This window comes from Oncorhynchus gorbuscha, linkage group LG10 (genome assembly GCF_021184085.1).
Source record: "Oncorhynchus gorbuscha isolate QuinsamMale2020 ecotype Even-year linkage group LG10, OgorEven_v1.0, whole genome shotgun sequence".
Classification (NCBI taxonomy): Eukaryota; Metazoa; Chordata; class Actinopteri; order Salmoniformes; family Salmonidae; genus Oncorhynchus; species Oncorhynchus gorbuscha.
In genome coordinates this window covers 72,594,518-72,610,589 of record NC_060182.1, presented here as the reverse complement: position 1 = coordinate 72,610,589, position 16,072 = coordinate 72,594,518, and the positions used below count along the sequence as shown (strand labels likewise).

Sequence of the window (16,072 nt, the reverse complement as noted above, 5' to 3'; positions counted from 1 at the left end):
TACATCCATATTTCCAAGTCCTATTCTTGAAGATCAATGGGTTTAATATTTATTGGAATGAGAGGAATTCTGAAATATATTTTTTTATCAATATAAAGATATAATTTAATTGTATTGTGTAGTAGAAAGTGATGGGTTGGAAGAAGCCAATATAACCAACCCATAAAAGTAAAATCCACATGGCCAGCTATGTAATCTAACATTGATTTATCCTGCAATAGGTAACATACATTTGTCTTCTAATGCATCATAAAAAAGGGAAACTAATCTAAAAGTAACAGAATGTAATCAGTTAACTTTTACCCAATTTGACATAATGGATTACATTTCAAAATTAACCTACCCAACCTTGGTACATCTACCCTCAGTCCAGGTTGAATTTGATTCTCCCTGACTATCTAGCTTTCATTTCAGATATTGAGGATTAGAATTCCTTCAGTCTCAATTTAGTTCAAGTCATTTCAAAAGTATAGAGTTTGTCCCTCACCCACAGCCTGTATGTTTGACACCTCTGATATACTGCAATGTGTTCCTAATGCAAACCACAAGAAACGTAAATATACATACACTTTGATGTCTTTATTAATCTCATTAACACATATTACAAAGAGTAGAAATGGTAGAAAGAAGCAGTACACAGTTTAGCATAAAGTAACAGGAAATGTTTTGCACCCTGTCCAAAGACATGATCCTGTCACTTATTCTAAAGCCATAGATGAGACTAATAGAAAAAGTCAAACAAGACACATTGTTCCAACAGACAAGATAATGGTAACAAAAACTAAATCACAAATTCACCCGTATTACTTATTATTCTACTACAGAGAACATCCATTTACAGTTTTGAAATATATTTACTCCAGCAGTTCAGTTGTTAAACAATGAGACTACCCTATTGTGGCATCTCTGGTAGCCACTGTGGTAAACACTAGGGCTGGGCGATATAGACCAAAATGTATATCAAAAGAATTACAATACAAAGGACGATGTCGCATAAACGAGTGTAAGATATAAATGCAGATGACGCTGTGGCCTCCATTTAAACGTGGCCTAGGGAGCTACACTGGCTGCAGGTGAGAACAAGTAGCCCATGTTTTAACCTGCAGAGGTATAGTGGAAATATCATGGGATACTAAGATCCAATGAGATGCATACCTACCGCAATTATACATATTGCAGTAAAAATAAACAATGTATTGGCCAGCCCAGCCTTAAAAATAGGAGTATATTCATATAGAAATATTAAAATACATTTGAGAGAATCAGTTTTTGAAACAGGTAATGCCCTGTTTATTGACCTGTTTATCCTATGTGATGATACAATAGCATGGTTATCAGTCAACTCGAAATGGGAAAAGGTTGTTTGGGGGACATATTAGCAGTCAACAAGAAATGTTGAGTGGCCAATGAGAATCTCTCCATGCTTCATGCATTTTCTCGCACACTCATTTCCGATCTGAGTTTTTCATTTTCCTTGAATAAAAAAATTAAATAAAAATTGGGTTAATTATAGTCTATTAATGCAGTGAAATGGCCCCTCAGTATTTCACTGCCGAGGCCAAGTTTCTTGATGGTACACCATGCAGGCATGTGATGAAATGTTAAATATGATTATTACCTCTTGAAGTTTGGTATTCTCCTTTTTTAGCTTAACCAGGTACTCAATCCTCTGCTTATGGTTCTTATGGCCCACAAGCTTGCCGTTCTCCTCAGACAAGTGGTCAACCTGCTTCCGAAGAACCTCCACTTCCTGTAGGGGACAGTCGGGCAGATACAGACATTTCCCAACTTCACACTAAAACAATGTCCATATATTAACTAGATTCAGTACAGAAGGACCCTCCTAAAACTAATCATGGACTAGGACAGCTCCTGATATCATTGCTGTCTGGAGGAGCATGGAGATCGATGTCTCCCATAAAACGATCCAGCCTGTCAACTAGTGAAAGTTGCTATTTTCTGTATTCCATATAAATTACATGTATTTATTTAAATAAGAATTTTATCTTAATTGACCTGCCTGCTCAAATAAATAAATAATTGTTTCTATTCAAAATGACAATAACCAGAACCCCTTCAGACCCTGATGCCGTTCTCACCTGAAGCAGTCTCTCCTTGTCGTGCTCCTTAGTGCTCAGCTCTCTGAGCTCCAGGCAGCGATTCCTCAGCTCGTTAGTCAGCTCCTGGACACAGATGTGAGACTGGGCCAGTAGGGATTCCTGACTCTGCAGTCTAATCAAAACAAAAACAGATGTCAAACTTTAACAAATGCATATTAGAGAAAGCATATTTGCATACACATGTAGATTACACATAACATACTTTGTTCTCTCACACATTCTATTTGCATACCTTTCCCGAGCTTCAGTGAGCCTCTGTATTGCTGTGCTCTGAAAATGAAAGGAATGAGGCAATATGAAAAACCACCTTCTGCAAACAATGGCATTTTCTGTTTGCAAAAACTAAAATTCAGGTGAACAGGAGAGTTGAGTGATTGATACACACCTTTTCACGCCTCTCCTCCTGCAGCTCCCTCAAGACATTCTGATGAATGGCCTCATTTAAAACTTCACTGTCAATTATATATATATATCCATCAGACACTTGACAAATCAACTGTCTGATAACACTTGGGTTGCAAAAATGAATTGGTGAAAATAAGAGATTTTGAATGGACTAACCAATTTGTGTTTTCATTCTGAGCCAGTTGGTTCTGCTTGGTGTAGAACTGGTCAAGAAGAACTTGGATCTCCAGTCGCATAATTTCCTTCTCATTCAGCTGACCCTGTGGGAAATCAACAGACTTGTTAGATGCCATATGTGTTATATCAATGTGTTAAATAAGTGTCTCAAGATTGGATGTTTAGCATTCATCATGACATCCCGTAAACAAGAAAACCCACCTTGAGCCTCTGGATCTCCTCGTTCTTGGCGGCCCTTTCCGAGTTGAGCTCAGTGAGGAGCACTTCCATAGTCAACATGGAGGAGCGTCGGTTCTCCAGCTCCCTCTCCTGGCACTCCAGCACCTGGCTCAGATCAGTGTTGAAGCTCCGGGGGGTGTGAGGTGTCTGAGAAATCAATAAGATTAGCTAACCCTCTCTTGATCAGACAGAGTTCCTTCCTGGTAATGCATACAGGAGGGAAAACCATCAGACACAAGTATCCGTTACCTGTGGCAGCACTTTAGGGGTGACGGATGACTGTGGAATATGATTGGCACTCTCGCCTCGGACAGTCCTCTCAACCGCTTCTTGCTGTTGTTTTAACTGGTGAAAAGCAGGCAGGGAAATCCCATGAGTAAAGGTCATGTCTAAAGGTCTGGTCTCAATTCTACCATTTTCCATGCTACTGTAGCCCTTGATTCATTTTCAGTGGCTCTTTGTATATGTATAGAAATAGGTCTGTTACCTTCTCCTGGAGAGTTTGGATGATAGCCTCCTTCTGAGCAGTCTGATCCTGTGAAGCTTGGAGAAGACCTGCCTGCTCATCTAACACCTTGGTGAGTCGCTCCACCTCCTCAGTGGCATAGACCACCTCCTCCTGAAGCACCTCTACCTGAGGACAAACATCCATCCAGACATCGTCATAATGATGGATTTCAGGCACATGTTATCGTATCAAAGCTCAAGAGGCCATATTGTTAATTTAAAATTAACTCCAAGTCTTACCTCTATCAGATTAGAAGCTACCTTCCTTTCTGCTACTTCTCTCAGGTTCAGGAGCTCTGCTTGCATCCTGTTGTTGTGTTCCTTGATCTCCGCTCTCTCAGAGCAAGCAGCACTGTACTTAGCCTGTCAGAACAAAACAGGCCAAAACTAAAACACATTGATAAAATACAGTAAGAATTGAGAAGAATACAAGTTAAACATTATAATTCATTAAAAGATAAACAAATGACTTGAGTCAGTACCGTGAGGTCTTTGACATCTCCAGACAGCATGGCGAGGCACTGATCCTTTTCACCCAGCTCACTGCGGAGGTCCCTGGTCTGGTTTATCAGCTCCAGCACAAACTCCTGTTAAACAAAAGAGACATCATATCCATGCTATAATCCAAAATAATAATAACTAATGGCAGGTCATTTAAGTGAGCAGACTTACTTTGTCTTGTGCAATCTTTTGCTCAAGACCGGTTATGGTCCCATTGGCAGCTGTCAGACTTTGTTCAAGGCTTTCCATATTAGAAGCCTTTCAAAGTAAAATACAAACAGAGGGTCAATTACAGTTGATTGGAGATTAAGATTCACTATGGCAAAGAGCATTCAACTAAACTAAAACACTGTTGATAGCAATTTCTAAAAATAAAAAACAAATAAACTTCTACTTAACTCTAGGGCACTGTAATATCCAACCATGTAAACACGAAACACTAACGATGAAAAACAGACCTGTTGTTGGCTTTGTGTAGTCAGGTCAGACACTTGCTTCCTTAGCACTGCATTCTGCTCCATTGTCTGAACAAGCTCTCTGGGGAGAAACAAATTAAATATGCCAACATAACATTTCAAATGCACTTCAAGGAGGTCTCATCATCCACAAATCAAAAACAATCCTTTATACAACTCACTCTAAAGTGCTCTCTTTATCCTCTTTCAACTGGGAGGTCAGATTACTGGTGTGTTCTCTTTCAGACTGCAGAGCGTTTGTCAATTCCTACAATGCAAGCAACATATTCATCAAGAAAAAGTAATCACACAAAACCCTCAAACGTTTAACTGTAATTTAATACAAATGAGAGACATGTTCTGAATGTCCTTAACAGAGAAGCAGTGCTTGGTTGATTTAAAGAGAGGCTGACTGACCGTGATTTGGGCCTGCTGAGCTGTGACCTCCTGCCGTTTCTCCTCTAGCTGCTGCCTGGACTGGTCTGCATCAAACTTGGCCTCTGCCTGGAGCTGGTCAAAGGCATCCTGCAGGGACCGCTGCTGCTCTAGGAGCTGCTCCCACTCCCGCCTGGGGGAGAGAGGGAAAACATGTGAGGGGGAGGAGATGGAGAGTCTGCTAACTACTATGGTGACATTGAGTTCGCAGGGTTTCCATCAAACGGAGGAAATCTCATCCGACACACACGAAACAACAAGACAGCTGTAGCCATGCATACATACTGGACTTCTTGGAGCTGTAGCTGAGTGCTGATCAGGCTGCTAGAGAGGTGTGACATCTCCTTCTGCTGTTCACTCTGGCCCTCACAGAGCTCCTTCTTCACAGCAGCCAGCTCCTTATCAGAGGACTGCAGCACCAGGCGCAGGTCATGAACCTCGCTCTTCAGAACTACAAAAGAGAATGGATCGTTTTGATAACCATATAATACCCAGGAAAAAGACAAACCCTCCTGTCGTTTGACTCAATTATTGGAACATTATGGTTTTAACAGTGGGTGCCTGGGTGGTGAAGTAGGGGTTTCTTTAGTCTAACACTAGTAACACAATTGAGTATTAGTTCTGGCCATAGTGGATGCATACAGTCTTCGACTACTATCGCCAGAGAACCCTGGGTAACTCAGTATAAACTTGGTAAAGTGTGTGATTGGTTATTACCCTCCCCGGTCCTTCTCTCTGCCTGTAGGTTCTGCTCCAGGTTGCTAATAGTCTCCTGCAGGCTCAGCTGTTCTCTGTTCCAGCCACTTCGCTCAGTGGAGAGCAGCTGGACATGCAAATAAAGAATTCATTACCATAGCGTAATAGTCATTACCTGTAAACCAATACAGCTCAAGAGATGACTTTATTATCTTCAAGACAGGGCTTGAATATCACATAGAATGAAACACCTCAGGCAATGTATTCAGCTTTATCTGTACATAGTTATGCAAGTTTCAAGTTGAATTAAATCAAATGTACAGGATACAGATGGTATATACCATCCAACTAAATTCTTATTTGCCGGTTCCCTCGACAATGCAACAATAAGAAATAATAAAAGATAAGAATACTAAAATAACATATCCAGACCATGACAGAAGTTCCCTACCTCATCCTTGCAGCTGAACTCCTCTATCATCCCAGTCACCTGCTCCTCCAGCTTGACAATCTGCTGCAGCAGCTTCCTGCTCTTCAGCTCCTCCTGGTCCAGCAGAGTCTGCACCTGACTGGCTTGCTCCTGCCAAGCAAAAGGGAAATAGATTTGTAGATTCCACCAAGAGAATGAGAAGTATAACATTACGTTATCTGTTTTATAAGTGATGAGGCCCCGGGTGCTGTACCTGGACCTGTTGCAGCTCCTCAGTCAGCGCCTCACAGGCCATCTCAGTCATAGCTGGTGGAGGCTGTTCACTTTGGATGTCATCCACGTCTTCATCTTCTCTCCCGTTCATGTTCAGGTGGTCGGGGCTGGAGAGTGGCACCAGGCGGGTCCGCAGGTTGTAGGCCTTGGTGGGGGTGGTGAGAATCTGGAGAACAAAACAGTCACATAAAATTAGCATGAGAAATAAAGTATTAGTCATTAATAGGCTATCTTCATAGAATTAAACCAAGGTTGAGCAAAGTCCTGGATCTAGAGGTACCCCAACCCGTGACCCTCTATAGTAGCTCAAGCACAGCCCACGAGGGGCATTGAGCCATCGGCGAGCTGCTAAATAAAGCAAATACCCTCACCTTGATAGTTTCAAAGTGGATCTTGTTCAGCTGAGAAACTTCCAGTTTCTTGTGAGCCTTTGTGGCCTCCAGAATGTTCTCCAGGTGCTTGTTGGACTTATCCAGGTACCTAGTCTCTGATTCCAACTCTGACATCTGTTTCCTGGAACATAAGGAACAATCCTTAAACCTCTGAAGCACAATATGGGCCTATAACAAAAAACATGGTGCCAATAAACTTCAAGTTCCAAGAGCTAATTACAATTAAATGCAACAATTTGTTTTTGTCCATGAAGTCAAGGGTTCATACTGAATATCATAACAGCATGCATGTCTCTAGAGAGCCTCCTTACTTGGTGAGTTCCTTATACTCTTCGAAGGCTTGGATGGTGGCTGTGAGTTCCGTCTGTTTCTGGAGAAACTGGGCCTTAAGCCTCTCCATGGATATGGCAGAAATGTTTTCTGCAGTTACCGGAGTGGAGTAAGACGGCTGAGCTGTGGAGAAATGTTAAATTCACTTGACTGAATACCCTTGCATGCTTTGATGAATTACATCACTAATATAATCACAACAAGAATAATAAGCATAATACAAACATTACTACAAGCATACTTGATAAGCATAATTCAACATTTACAGCGCTACAATGCGGTACTTTCACAATGATGTGCAGTCCCTTCATTACTTGTGCATCTCCTGTGCTTACCTCCAGCAGACCACTCAGTCTCCAGAGCCCTCTGGAATTCCTCCTCTAGCTCTGTAGCAGCTTGGCCTGCAGCCTCTTTAGCTCTCCTCACAGACTCAAGAGAGCGGAGCTGCCGGTTCTCCTCCCGGAGGCTGTAGTTCTCTGCTGCATACCGGGTCATCTTTGGGTGATGCGCAATCTGTAGGACAGAGGGAATGAGAAGTAGCCACAAATGCCAAATTCAATCAAATTAAGGAGTTGTACATGTGGTTGTTCATTTTCTGAAGTGTTTTGTGAAAGTGCGAGTTGAATTGGGGATTGGGGTCAACAGTAATTTAACGGGGTAACATATTGTACCTGGTCTCGAAGGATCTTGATCTCGTCTTTGAGCTGGTCGACGAGGGCTTGGCTCTGTGGGTCAGACAGTAATCCCTGGCCACCCTTTAGGCTCTTCTCCAGGCGAGAGATGTGTTCCTCTCTAAACTTGAGAATCATGCGGTTGGAGTGAATGAACTTCTCCTTCTGGGACCAGGCCTCCTCAAGCTGAGCCACCTTCTGGAGCAGCATCTAAGGAGGGGAGGATGTACAGTATGTCTATTAACTACCATCCCTCTCTAACAAACAATATTCAGACTAGAGGTTGACCTATTAAAATCGGCGTGGCCGATTAATTAGGGCAGAGTTCAAGTTTTCAAAACAATCGGTAATCGGCATTTTTGGACACCAGTTATTGGTGTCCGATTACATTGCAATCCACGAGGAAACGCGTGGTAGGCTGACTACCTGTTACGCGAGTGCAGTGTCAAAAGGAACTCGTGGCTGCAAGGAGTCAAGGTAAGTTGCTAGCTAACATTAAACTTATCTTATAAAAAAAACAATCTTAACATAATCACTAGTTAACGACACATGGTCATTAATATATTACTAGGTTAACTAGCTTGTCCTGCGTTGCAGAAAATAAATGCAGGGCCTGTTAATTTATCATCGAATACCAGCATACTTCAACGTCACCAAACGGATTTCACAAAAAGCGCTTGGCCGAAAAAAGCACAACCATAAACATCAATGCCTTTCTCAAAATCAATACAGAGAAGTATATATTTTTTAAACCTGCATATTTAGTTCAAATAAATTAATGTTAGCAGGCAATATTAACTAGGGAAATTGTGTCACTTCTCTTGCATTCAGTGCAAGCAGTGTCAGGGTATATGCAACAGTTTGGGCTGCCTGGCTCGTTGCAAACTAATTTGCCGGAATTTTACGTAATTATGACATTACATTGCACAACCGTCAATGTTACAGCAATATTTAGACTTAGGGTTGCCACACGTTCGATAAAATACAGAACGGTTCCGTATTTCACTGAAAGAATAAAAGTTTTGTTTTCGAAATGAGAGTTTATTGGTTTGACCATATGACCAAAGGCTCATATTTCTGTGTGATTATTAGATTATATTGAAGTATATGATTTGCTATTTGATAAAACAGTCTGACTGAGCGGTGGTAGGCAGCAGCACACTTGAAAGCATTCATTCAAACACCACTTTACTGCATTTTCCAGCAGCTCTTAGCCATGCTTGAAGCACAGCGCTGTTTATGACTTCAAGCCTATCAACTCCCGAGATTAGGCTGGCAATAGTAAAGTGCCTATTAGAACATGCAAAGGTATATGATATGCAACTGGTATAGAGAGAAATCGTTGACGCCTCATAATTTCTATAACTACAACTTAAAACTTTTTAACTCTGAAAATTGAAGAACTGGGAATATTAAACCACCAGCTTCATCATGTTCTGAGCAAGGAACTTAAACGTTAGCTTTTTACATGGCACATATTGCACTTTTACTTTCTTCTCCAACACTGTTTTTGCATTATTTAAACCAAATTGAACATGTTTCATTATTTGAGACTAAATAGATTTTATTGATGCATTATATTAAGTTAAAATAAGTGTACTTTCAGTATTGTTGTAAATGTCATACACACACAAAGTCAGAAGTTTACATACATTTAGGTTGGAGTCATTATAAGTCGTTTTCCAACCACTCCACAAATTTCTTGTTAACAAACTATAGTTTTTGCAAGTCGGTTAGGACATCTGTGTGCATGACACAAGTAATTTTTCCAACAATTGTTTACAGACAGATTCACTGTATCACAACTCTAGTGGGTCAGAAGTGTACATACACTAAGTTGACTGTGCCTTTAAACAGCTTGAAAAATTACAGAAAATGATGTCATGGCTTTTGATAGGCTAATTGACATAATTGAATATGTATCTGTGGAAGTATTTCAAGGCCTACCTTCAAACTCAGTGCCTCTTTGCTTGACATCATGGGAAAATCTAAAGAAATCAGCCAAGACCTCAGAAAAATAATTGTAGACCTCCACAAGTCTGGTTCATGCTTGGGAGCAATTTCCAAACACCTGAAGGTACCACATTCACCTGTACAAACAATAGTAAGCAAGTATAAACACCATGTGACCACGCAGCCATCATGCCGCTCAGGAAGGAGACGCGTTCTGTCTCCTAGAGATGAACATACTTTGGTGTCAAAGTGCAAATCAATCCCAGAACAGCAGCAAAGGACCTTGTGAAGATGCTCGAGGAAACAGGTACAGAAGGATATATATATCCACAATAAAACTGGACCTATAATCGACATAACCTGCAAGGCAACTCAGCAAGGAAGAAGCCACTGCTCCAAAACCAACATCTCAAGACATCAGTCAGGAAGTTAAAGCTTGGTCGCAAATGGGTCTTCCAAATGGACAATGACCCCAAGCTTACTTCCAAAGTTATGGCTTAAGGAGAATAAAGTCAAGGTATTAGAGTGGCCATCACAAAGCTCCGACGCTTGTCTTATGTGGCAGGGCTTGCAAACTATTAGAGACTACAAAGGGAAGCACAGCCGGGAGCTGCCCAGTTACGAGCCTACCAGACGAGCTAAATCACTATGCTCGTGTCGAGGGAAGCAACACTGATGCTCTCATGCATGCCTTTAAACAGGTCATCATACACAAGGCTTCGGGGCCAGACGGATTACCAGGACGTGTGCTCCGGGCATGTGCTGACCAACTGGCAGGTGTCTTTACTGACATTTTCAACATGTCCCTGATTGAGTCTGTAATACCAACATGTTTCAAGCAGACCACCATAGTCCCTGTGCCCACGAACACAAAGGCAACCTGCCTAAATGACTACAGACCCGTAGCACTCAACGGCCGTAGCCATGAAGTGCTTTGAAAGGTTGGTAATGGCTCACAACACCATTATCCCAGAAACCCTAGACCCACTCCAATTTGCATACCGCCAAAACAGATCCACAGATGATGCAATCTCTATTGCACTCCACACTGCTCTTCCCAACTGGACAAAAGGAACACCTATGTGAGAATGCTATTCATTGACTTCAGATCAGTCAATCAACACCATAGTACCCACAAAGCTCATCACTAAGCTAAGGATCCTGGGACTAAACACCTCCCTCTGCAACCGGATCCTGGACTTCCTGACGGGCCGCCCCCAGGTGGTGAGGGTAGGTAGCAACACATCTGCCAAGCTGATCCTCAACACTGGAGCTCCCCAGGGTGTGCGTGCCAAGTCCCCTCCTGTACTCCCTGTTCACCCACGACTGCATGGCCAAGCACGACTCCAACACCATCATTAAGTTTGCAGACGACACAGTGGTAGGCCTGATCACCGACAACGAGGAGACAGCCTATAGGGAGGTCAGAGACCTGGCCGGGTGGTACCAGAATAACAACCTATCCCTCAACGTAACCAAGACTAAGGAGATGATTGTGCAGTACAGGAAAAGGAGGACCGAGCACACCCACATTCTCATCGATGGGGCTGTCGTGGAGCAGGTTGAGAGCTGCAAGTGCCTTGGTGTCCACATCAACAAACTAGAATGGTCCAAACACACCAAGACAGTCGTGAAGAAGGCATGGCAAAGCCTATTCCCCCTCAGGAAACTAAAAAGATTTGGCATGGGCCCCGAGATCCTCAAAAGGTTCTACAGCATCCTGACTGGTTGCATCACTGCCTGGTACGGCAATTGCTCGGCCTCTGACCGCAAGCCACTACAGAGGTAGTGCGTACGGCCCAGTACATCATGGGGCTAAGCTGCTTGCCATCCAGAACCTCTACAGCAGGCGGTGTCAGAGGAAGGCCCTAAAAATTGTCAAAGACCCCAGCTACTCCAGTCATAGACTGTTCTCTCTACTACCACATGGCAAGCGGTACGAGAGTGCCAAGTCTAGGACAAAAAGGCTTAACAGTTTTTTCCCCAAGCCATAAGACTCCTGAACAGGTAATCAAATGACTACCCGGACTATTTGCATTGTGTGCCCCCCCCAACCCCTCTTTTTACGCTGATGCTACTCTGTTTGTTATATATGCATAGTTACTTTAACTATACATTCATGTACATACTACCTCAATTGCCCCGACCAACCTCAATTGGGCTTGACTAATGGGAGTCTGAGAACAACAAGAGAACAACCAGTGCTCCTGCACATTGGCTAACCGGGCTATCTGCATTGTGTCCCGCCACCCACCAACCTCTTTCACGTTACGGCTACTCTCTGTTCATCATATATGCATAGTCACTTTAACCATATCTACATACTACCTCAATCAGCTTGACTAACAGGTGTCTGTATGTAGCCTCGCTACTGTTTATAGCCTGTCTTTTTACTGTTGTGTTATTTCTTTACCTACCTATTGTTCACTTAATACCCTTTTTGCACTATTGGTTAGAGCCTGTAAGTAAGCATTTCACTAAGGTGTTGTATTCGGCACACGTGACAAATAAACTTTGATTTGACCTCAATCCTATAGAAAATTTGTGGGCAGAACTGAAAAAGCGTGTGCGAGTGAGGAGGCCTACAAACCTGACTCCGTTACACCAGCTCTGTCAGGAGGAATGTGCCAAAATTCACCCAACTTATTGTGGGAAGCTTGTGGAAGGCTACCCAAAACATTTGACCCAAGTTAAACAATTGAAAGGCAATGCTACCAAATGAGTGTATGTAAACTTCTGACCCACTGGGAATGTGATGAAAGAAATAAAAAGGTGAATCACTATTATTATTCAGACATTTTACATGATTAAAATGTCAGGAATTGCGAAAAACTGAGTTTAAATGCTTTTGGCTAAGGTGTGTGTGATATATATATATATATACACACACACTGTAACAGCTTTTTTTGGTCCTTCAATAATGGCGTTGAAAAATCATAATTGGTCAACCTCTAATTCAGACATAACATTGACTTATGTCATCTGTTTCAAAGTACAGAAAGCTATACCTGCTTGTCGTTTTCACACTTTTTCCACAGACGCACAGCTTCTAAAAACTGTGTCTTGTATGATGCATCAAGACTGCCTTCAGTGAGGTCTGGGGAGATGAATGTGTAGAAACAATAACACTTTCCAGAATGAATGTTACAGGGGAAAATTGACAGTATACACACACATGTAAGAATCAACTAGTGAGCCAGTGTAACAAAGCCTAGGTCAGATGTTATGGGGAACCTGAATTGTAACCTTACCAATGGGAATCTGGGGCCCTCCTGGGGCCATGTCTCCCCCACTGTGTGTCTGGGCAAAGAGAGCCTGAGCTAGCTGTTCCTTCAGCTTTTTCACCTCAGTCTGAAGCTGCTTCACATTCCCCTGCGTGTCTTCGTTGATCATGGCCTGAAAGCACCAGAAATCACGAGGAGATGCTCACTAAACTAAAAGAGATATATATACATATACATATATATATATACATACATATATATATATACATACATATATATATTACAATCAGTAGCACTTTATATGGAGAAAACCTTTTGCCTATTCAATTACTGATTGTGATAAAATAAACTTTTCATACTAACCTTGTTTTTGATCAACTTGGCTCTCTGGGCAAACTGTAAAGTGGATAGAGTTTCCCCAAAGCACTTAGAGCCTGGGTGCACATTGGCTATAATGTAGGTCTTAGCATTTCCTCCAAGAGAGTCCTGCAGAAAAAGGTTCTGTTAGCACACATCAGGAACATCAAGAAAGCAAGAGCTTTGTTTTTGTATTAAATCGAATTAGACACAAGTGCCTTTTACCCGAAGCAAGAAGGTGAGTTTGGAGTCCCTGTAGCAGATATGCCGGCTCTTCCCATTAGACACATCCACCAGCGCCATGATCACCTGGCCCAGGCACATGAGGGAGCGGTTGATGCTGCTGGACTCCTGGAAGAGAAGATAGGGGGTATATGTCAGGAGTGATAACAATATAACAAATGAGTGTACACAGCACACAATAACACATACAAGTTGGAAAGTAGCCCTCTAAATGCTTTGTTGTGTGCAGTGTTGTGAATGTTTGTTCAGTCAGCGGACAGTAGTCCTGGAGCGTCACCTTGAGTCTGGAACCCTCTGTGTGTGTGTCTCTCTGCCTCTCTGACCCTGCCAGGTCCACCAAGTTCAGCTGGGATGTGCGAATGTTCACCACCTCCTTAGCAGTCTCCTTGGACTCCAGAGTCATGGTGAAGACTGCATGGGACCGTGAGGACTCTCTGTTCATGGAGGTAGAGGCCACGCGCCGATTACGCCAACCCATTGACAGCACCTGCGAGGAAGCGGGATAAGTTCAACGCAAACAGCTCAATGTCAGTCAAATCAATCTTCCACAATAAATTAAAGTATTCTATGACCAAAGCATTGTATAAAGCAAGTCATTGAATCAATCACATTTAATGATTTACTACCTGGTAAGCTTCAGCAGCTGAAGTGACAAACTTCTCTACAGCCCCTTCCACAAACACCCCCTTCTTGATGTTCTCTCTGAGAAACAGGCTGGCTGAGGCGCTGTCCAGCAGGTCATAGATCTGCTCATTGTAGATCTCAATGAAGGAGCATTTGCACAGGAAGCTTTTGGCATTCTCAGACTGTCAGGAAAAAAATGCATATGAAATCCTCAATCAGAGAAAAAAAACAGATAAACAACAAAATCACTTGTCAGTTACTTTCTGCTCACCCTTTCTACCTCCCTGTTGATGAGGAAAAACAGGTACTCAAAACTTCGAGGGATAACTCCCCGTTGGTCATCAGTAAAGTTGTCGAAATCAGACGGACCTAGGGAAAGAACAAACACAACATTTAGTACAGAGGCACTGCAAAGAAATGAAGGTGTCTGTGCAACAAAACAAAATAATTCAATGCAGCACTCACCAAGCATTGTGAATGTTTTTCCAGAGCCAGTTTGTCCGCTGTAATAGGAAAACATCTGTGAGATATTACAGCACATAAAACAAGAATGAACTGTAAAACAATAAGAAAAACCACTCACTAGGCAAAAATGGTGCCATTGTATCCATTAATACATGACTCAACAATGTTCTTGGCCACACTGGAGAATACAGAATCCTGTTACAGAGAGGAGACGGAAGAAATATTCAGTTGGTTTGATTTGAGCCTCTATCTACTGATGTGTGAATTACTCCAGGTTACAGCAACAGTTAAACTATAATCTATCCACCAACACTGACCTGAGTGATGTCCATGTCAGCAACATGGTCATAGGTGAATGTCCGTGGCTCCGGCTTGGAGTGCAGGCGAATGGTGTTGGGAGAGGTGACTGTGAGACAGAGGCCTTGGTCTCCATCAGTGGTCAGGCCAGTCCCCTGGGTCAGAGGTCTCACCCGAACAAACACTTTGATCGAGTCACTATCACCACTACATTACAGAACACGAACATTCAAGGGTTAATACACTTTACCAACAGACTGGGTGCCAGTTTCTGCTCCCTTGCAAACTTCTTATGGAATTGCCGTGACAAACAAGAGGTACTGGCAGTATAAATTGCCAAATGAGGCAGGGCAACTCGTGTGTCAGTATGTGTAGAGTGAGTATGTATTATTAAATTGAAGACAGCCAGCTCTTGCGAGAAATAAGCATTATTAAGCCACATTACCTGTGGGTTATTTGTTGATGCTGCATTGAGCAATCGACAGATTCTGGTAACAGAGAGGAGACATACAGTTAGCTAGTTAGTCAAGGTTGATCAAGTAACTAGAGACACTGGTTTAAACAGAAACAAGTTTAATCAGATGTCTAAGCTTCATACAGCAAATGCATGCTAACGTTAGCTCGAATAATATTAACGGAAGTAGCTAGGTAGCCAACAAACGCCAAAATATATGTATATGTTTTAATCACTTGCAAAAATGAATGTTAAGGTGACGTACCCTTTCCCTTCGTATTCATGTTAAATATTTTCAGACAAGTAGCTTTGCTACTAGCAAACCATTCACAATAACTAATGTCAAAACTCCGCGATGGTGTTAGCTACAGCTACTAAAATCCATCTTCGAATTTGGCGGGTATATACTCGACCATCGACTGCTCGTGCCTTTTTCAATCATTTTATGGAATCATTCATTGTTTATCGCCGTCAGCTGGACGAAGTCTGATTTACATCAACCTCTTTTTTTAAAGCATCGAGAAACCGAGCTACAAATTATACACCAGATAATGTGATACCAAAGATGTTCTCATTGTTCTATCTGTGGTGATACTGCATAGCCAAAGATTTGTGGTATCCATTACTGGGCGTTACAGGTTTGCCTACAGAAAATGTTACCATATATTTTCAACTAATATGGTACATAATTATCTCCCTCTCCCAAAGCAGAAGCTGCATATATCATTTTCCATTACTGAACAGACAGTTATCATAAATACTATTTTAATAAAATGTACACTCTCCTATAATAAAATGTGGACTATTTTTCGGTCGCGACCAGCACTTCACTTTGATGCTGGTT

The 16,072-nt window shown here is 42.1% G+C and overlaps 1 protein-coding gene across 1 annotated transcript; it reads right to left on the bottom strand.

Annotated features, from left to right (window-relative positions):
- Nucleotides 1-564: 564 nt before the first annotated feature.
- On the bottom strand, nucleotides 565-16,032 carry kif15 (kinesin family member 15). The gene is made up of 35 exons (XM_046366943.1): nucleotides 15,494-16,032; nucleotides 15,220-15,262; nucleotides 14,795-14,981; nucleotides 14,596-14,672; nucleotides 14,478-14,515; nucleotides 14,284-14,381; nucleotides 14,015-14,194; nucleotides 13,666-13,875; nucleotides 13,371-13,496; nucleotides 13,152-13,274; nucleotides 12,816-12,960; nucleotides 12,573-12,661; nucleotides 7,612-7,821; nucleotides 7,276-7,453; nucleotides 6,922-7,063; nucleotides 6,590-6,731; nucleotides 6,199-6,384; nucleotides 5,967-6,095; nucleotides 5,537-5,642; nucleotides 5,105-5,270; nucleotides 4,802-4,952; nucleotides 4,567-4,652; nucleotides 4,388-4,466; nucleotides 4,101-4,187; nucleotides 3,911-4,015; nucleotides 3,669-3,791; nucleotides 3,409-3,555; nucleotides 3,171-3,266; nucleotides 2,904-3,068; nucleotides 2,682-2,785; nucleotides 2,506-2,572; nucleotides 2,353-2,390; nucleotides 2,100-2,232; nucleotides 1,619-1,750; nucleotides 565-1,473 (listed from the first exon to the last, which is right to left on the bottom strand). Exons 1-35 carry the CDS (start codon nucleotides 15,510-15,512, stop codon nucleotides 1,426-1,428), a joined length of 4,155 nt encoding a protein of 1,384 aa, XP_046222899.1. The 5' UTR covers nucleotides 15,513-16,032; the 3' UTR covers nucleotides 565-1,425.
- Between the last annotated feature and the right edge of the window lie 40 nt (nucleotides 16,033-16,072).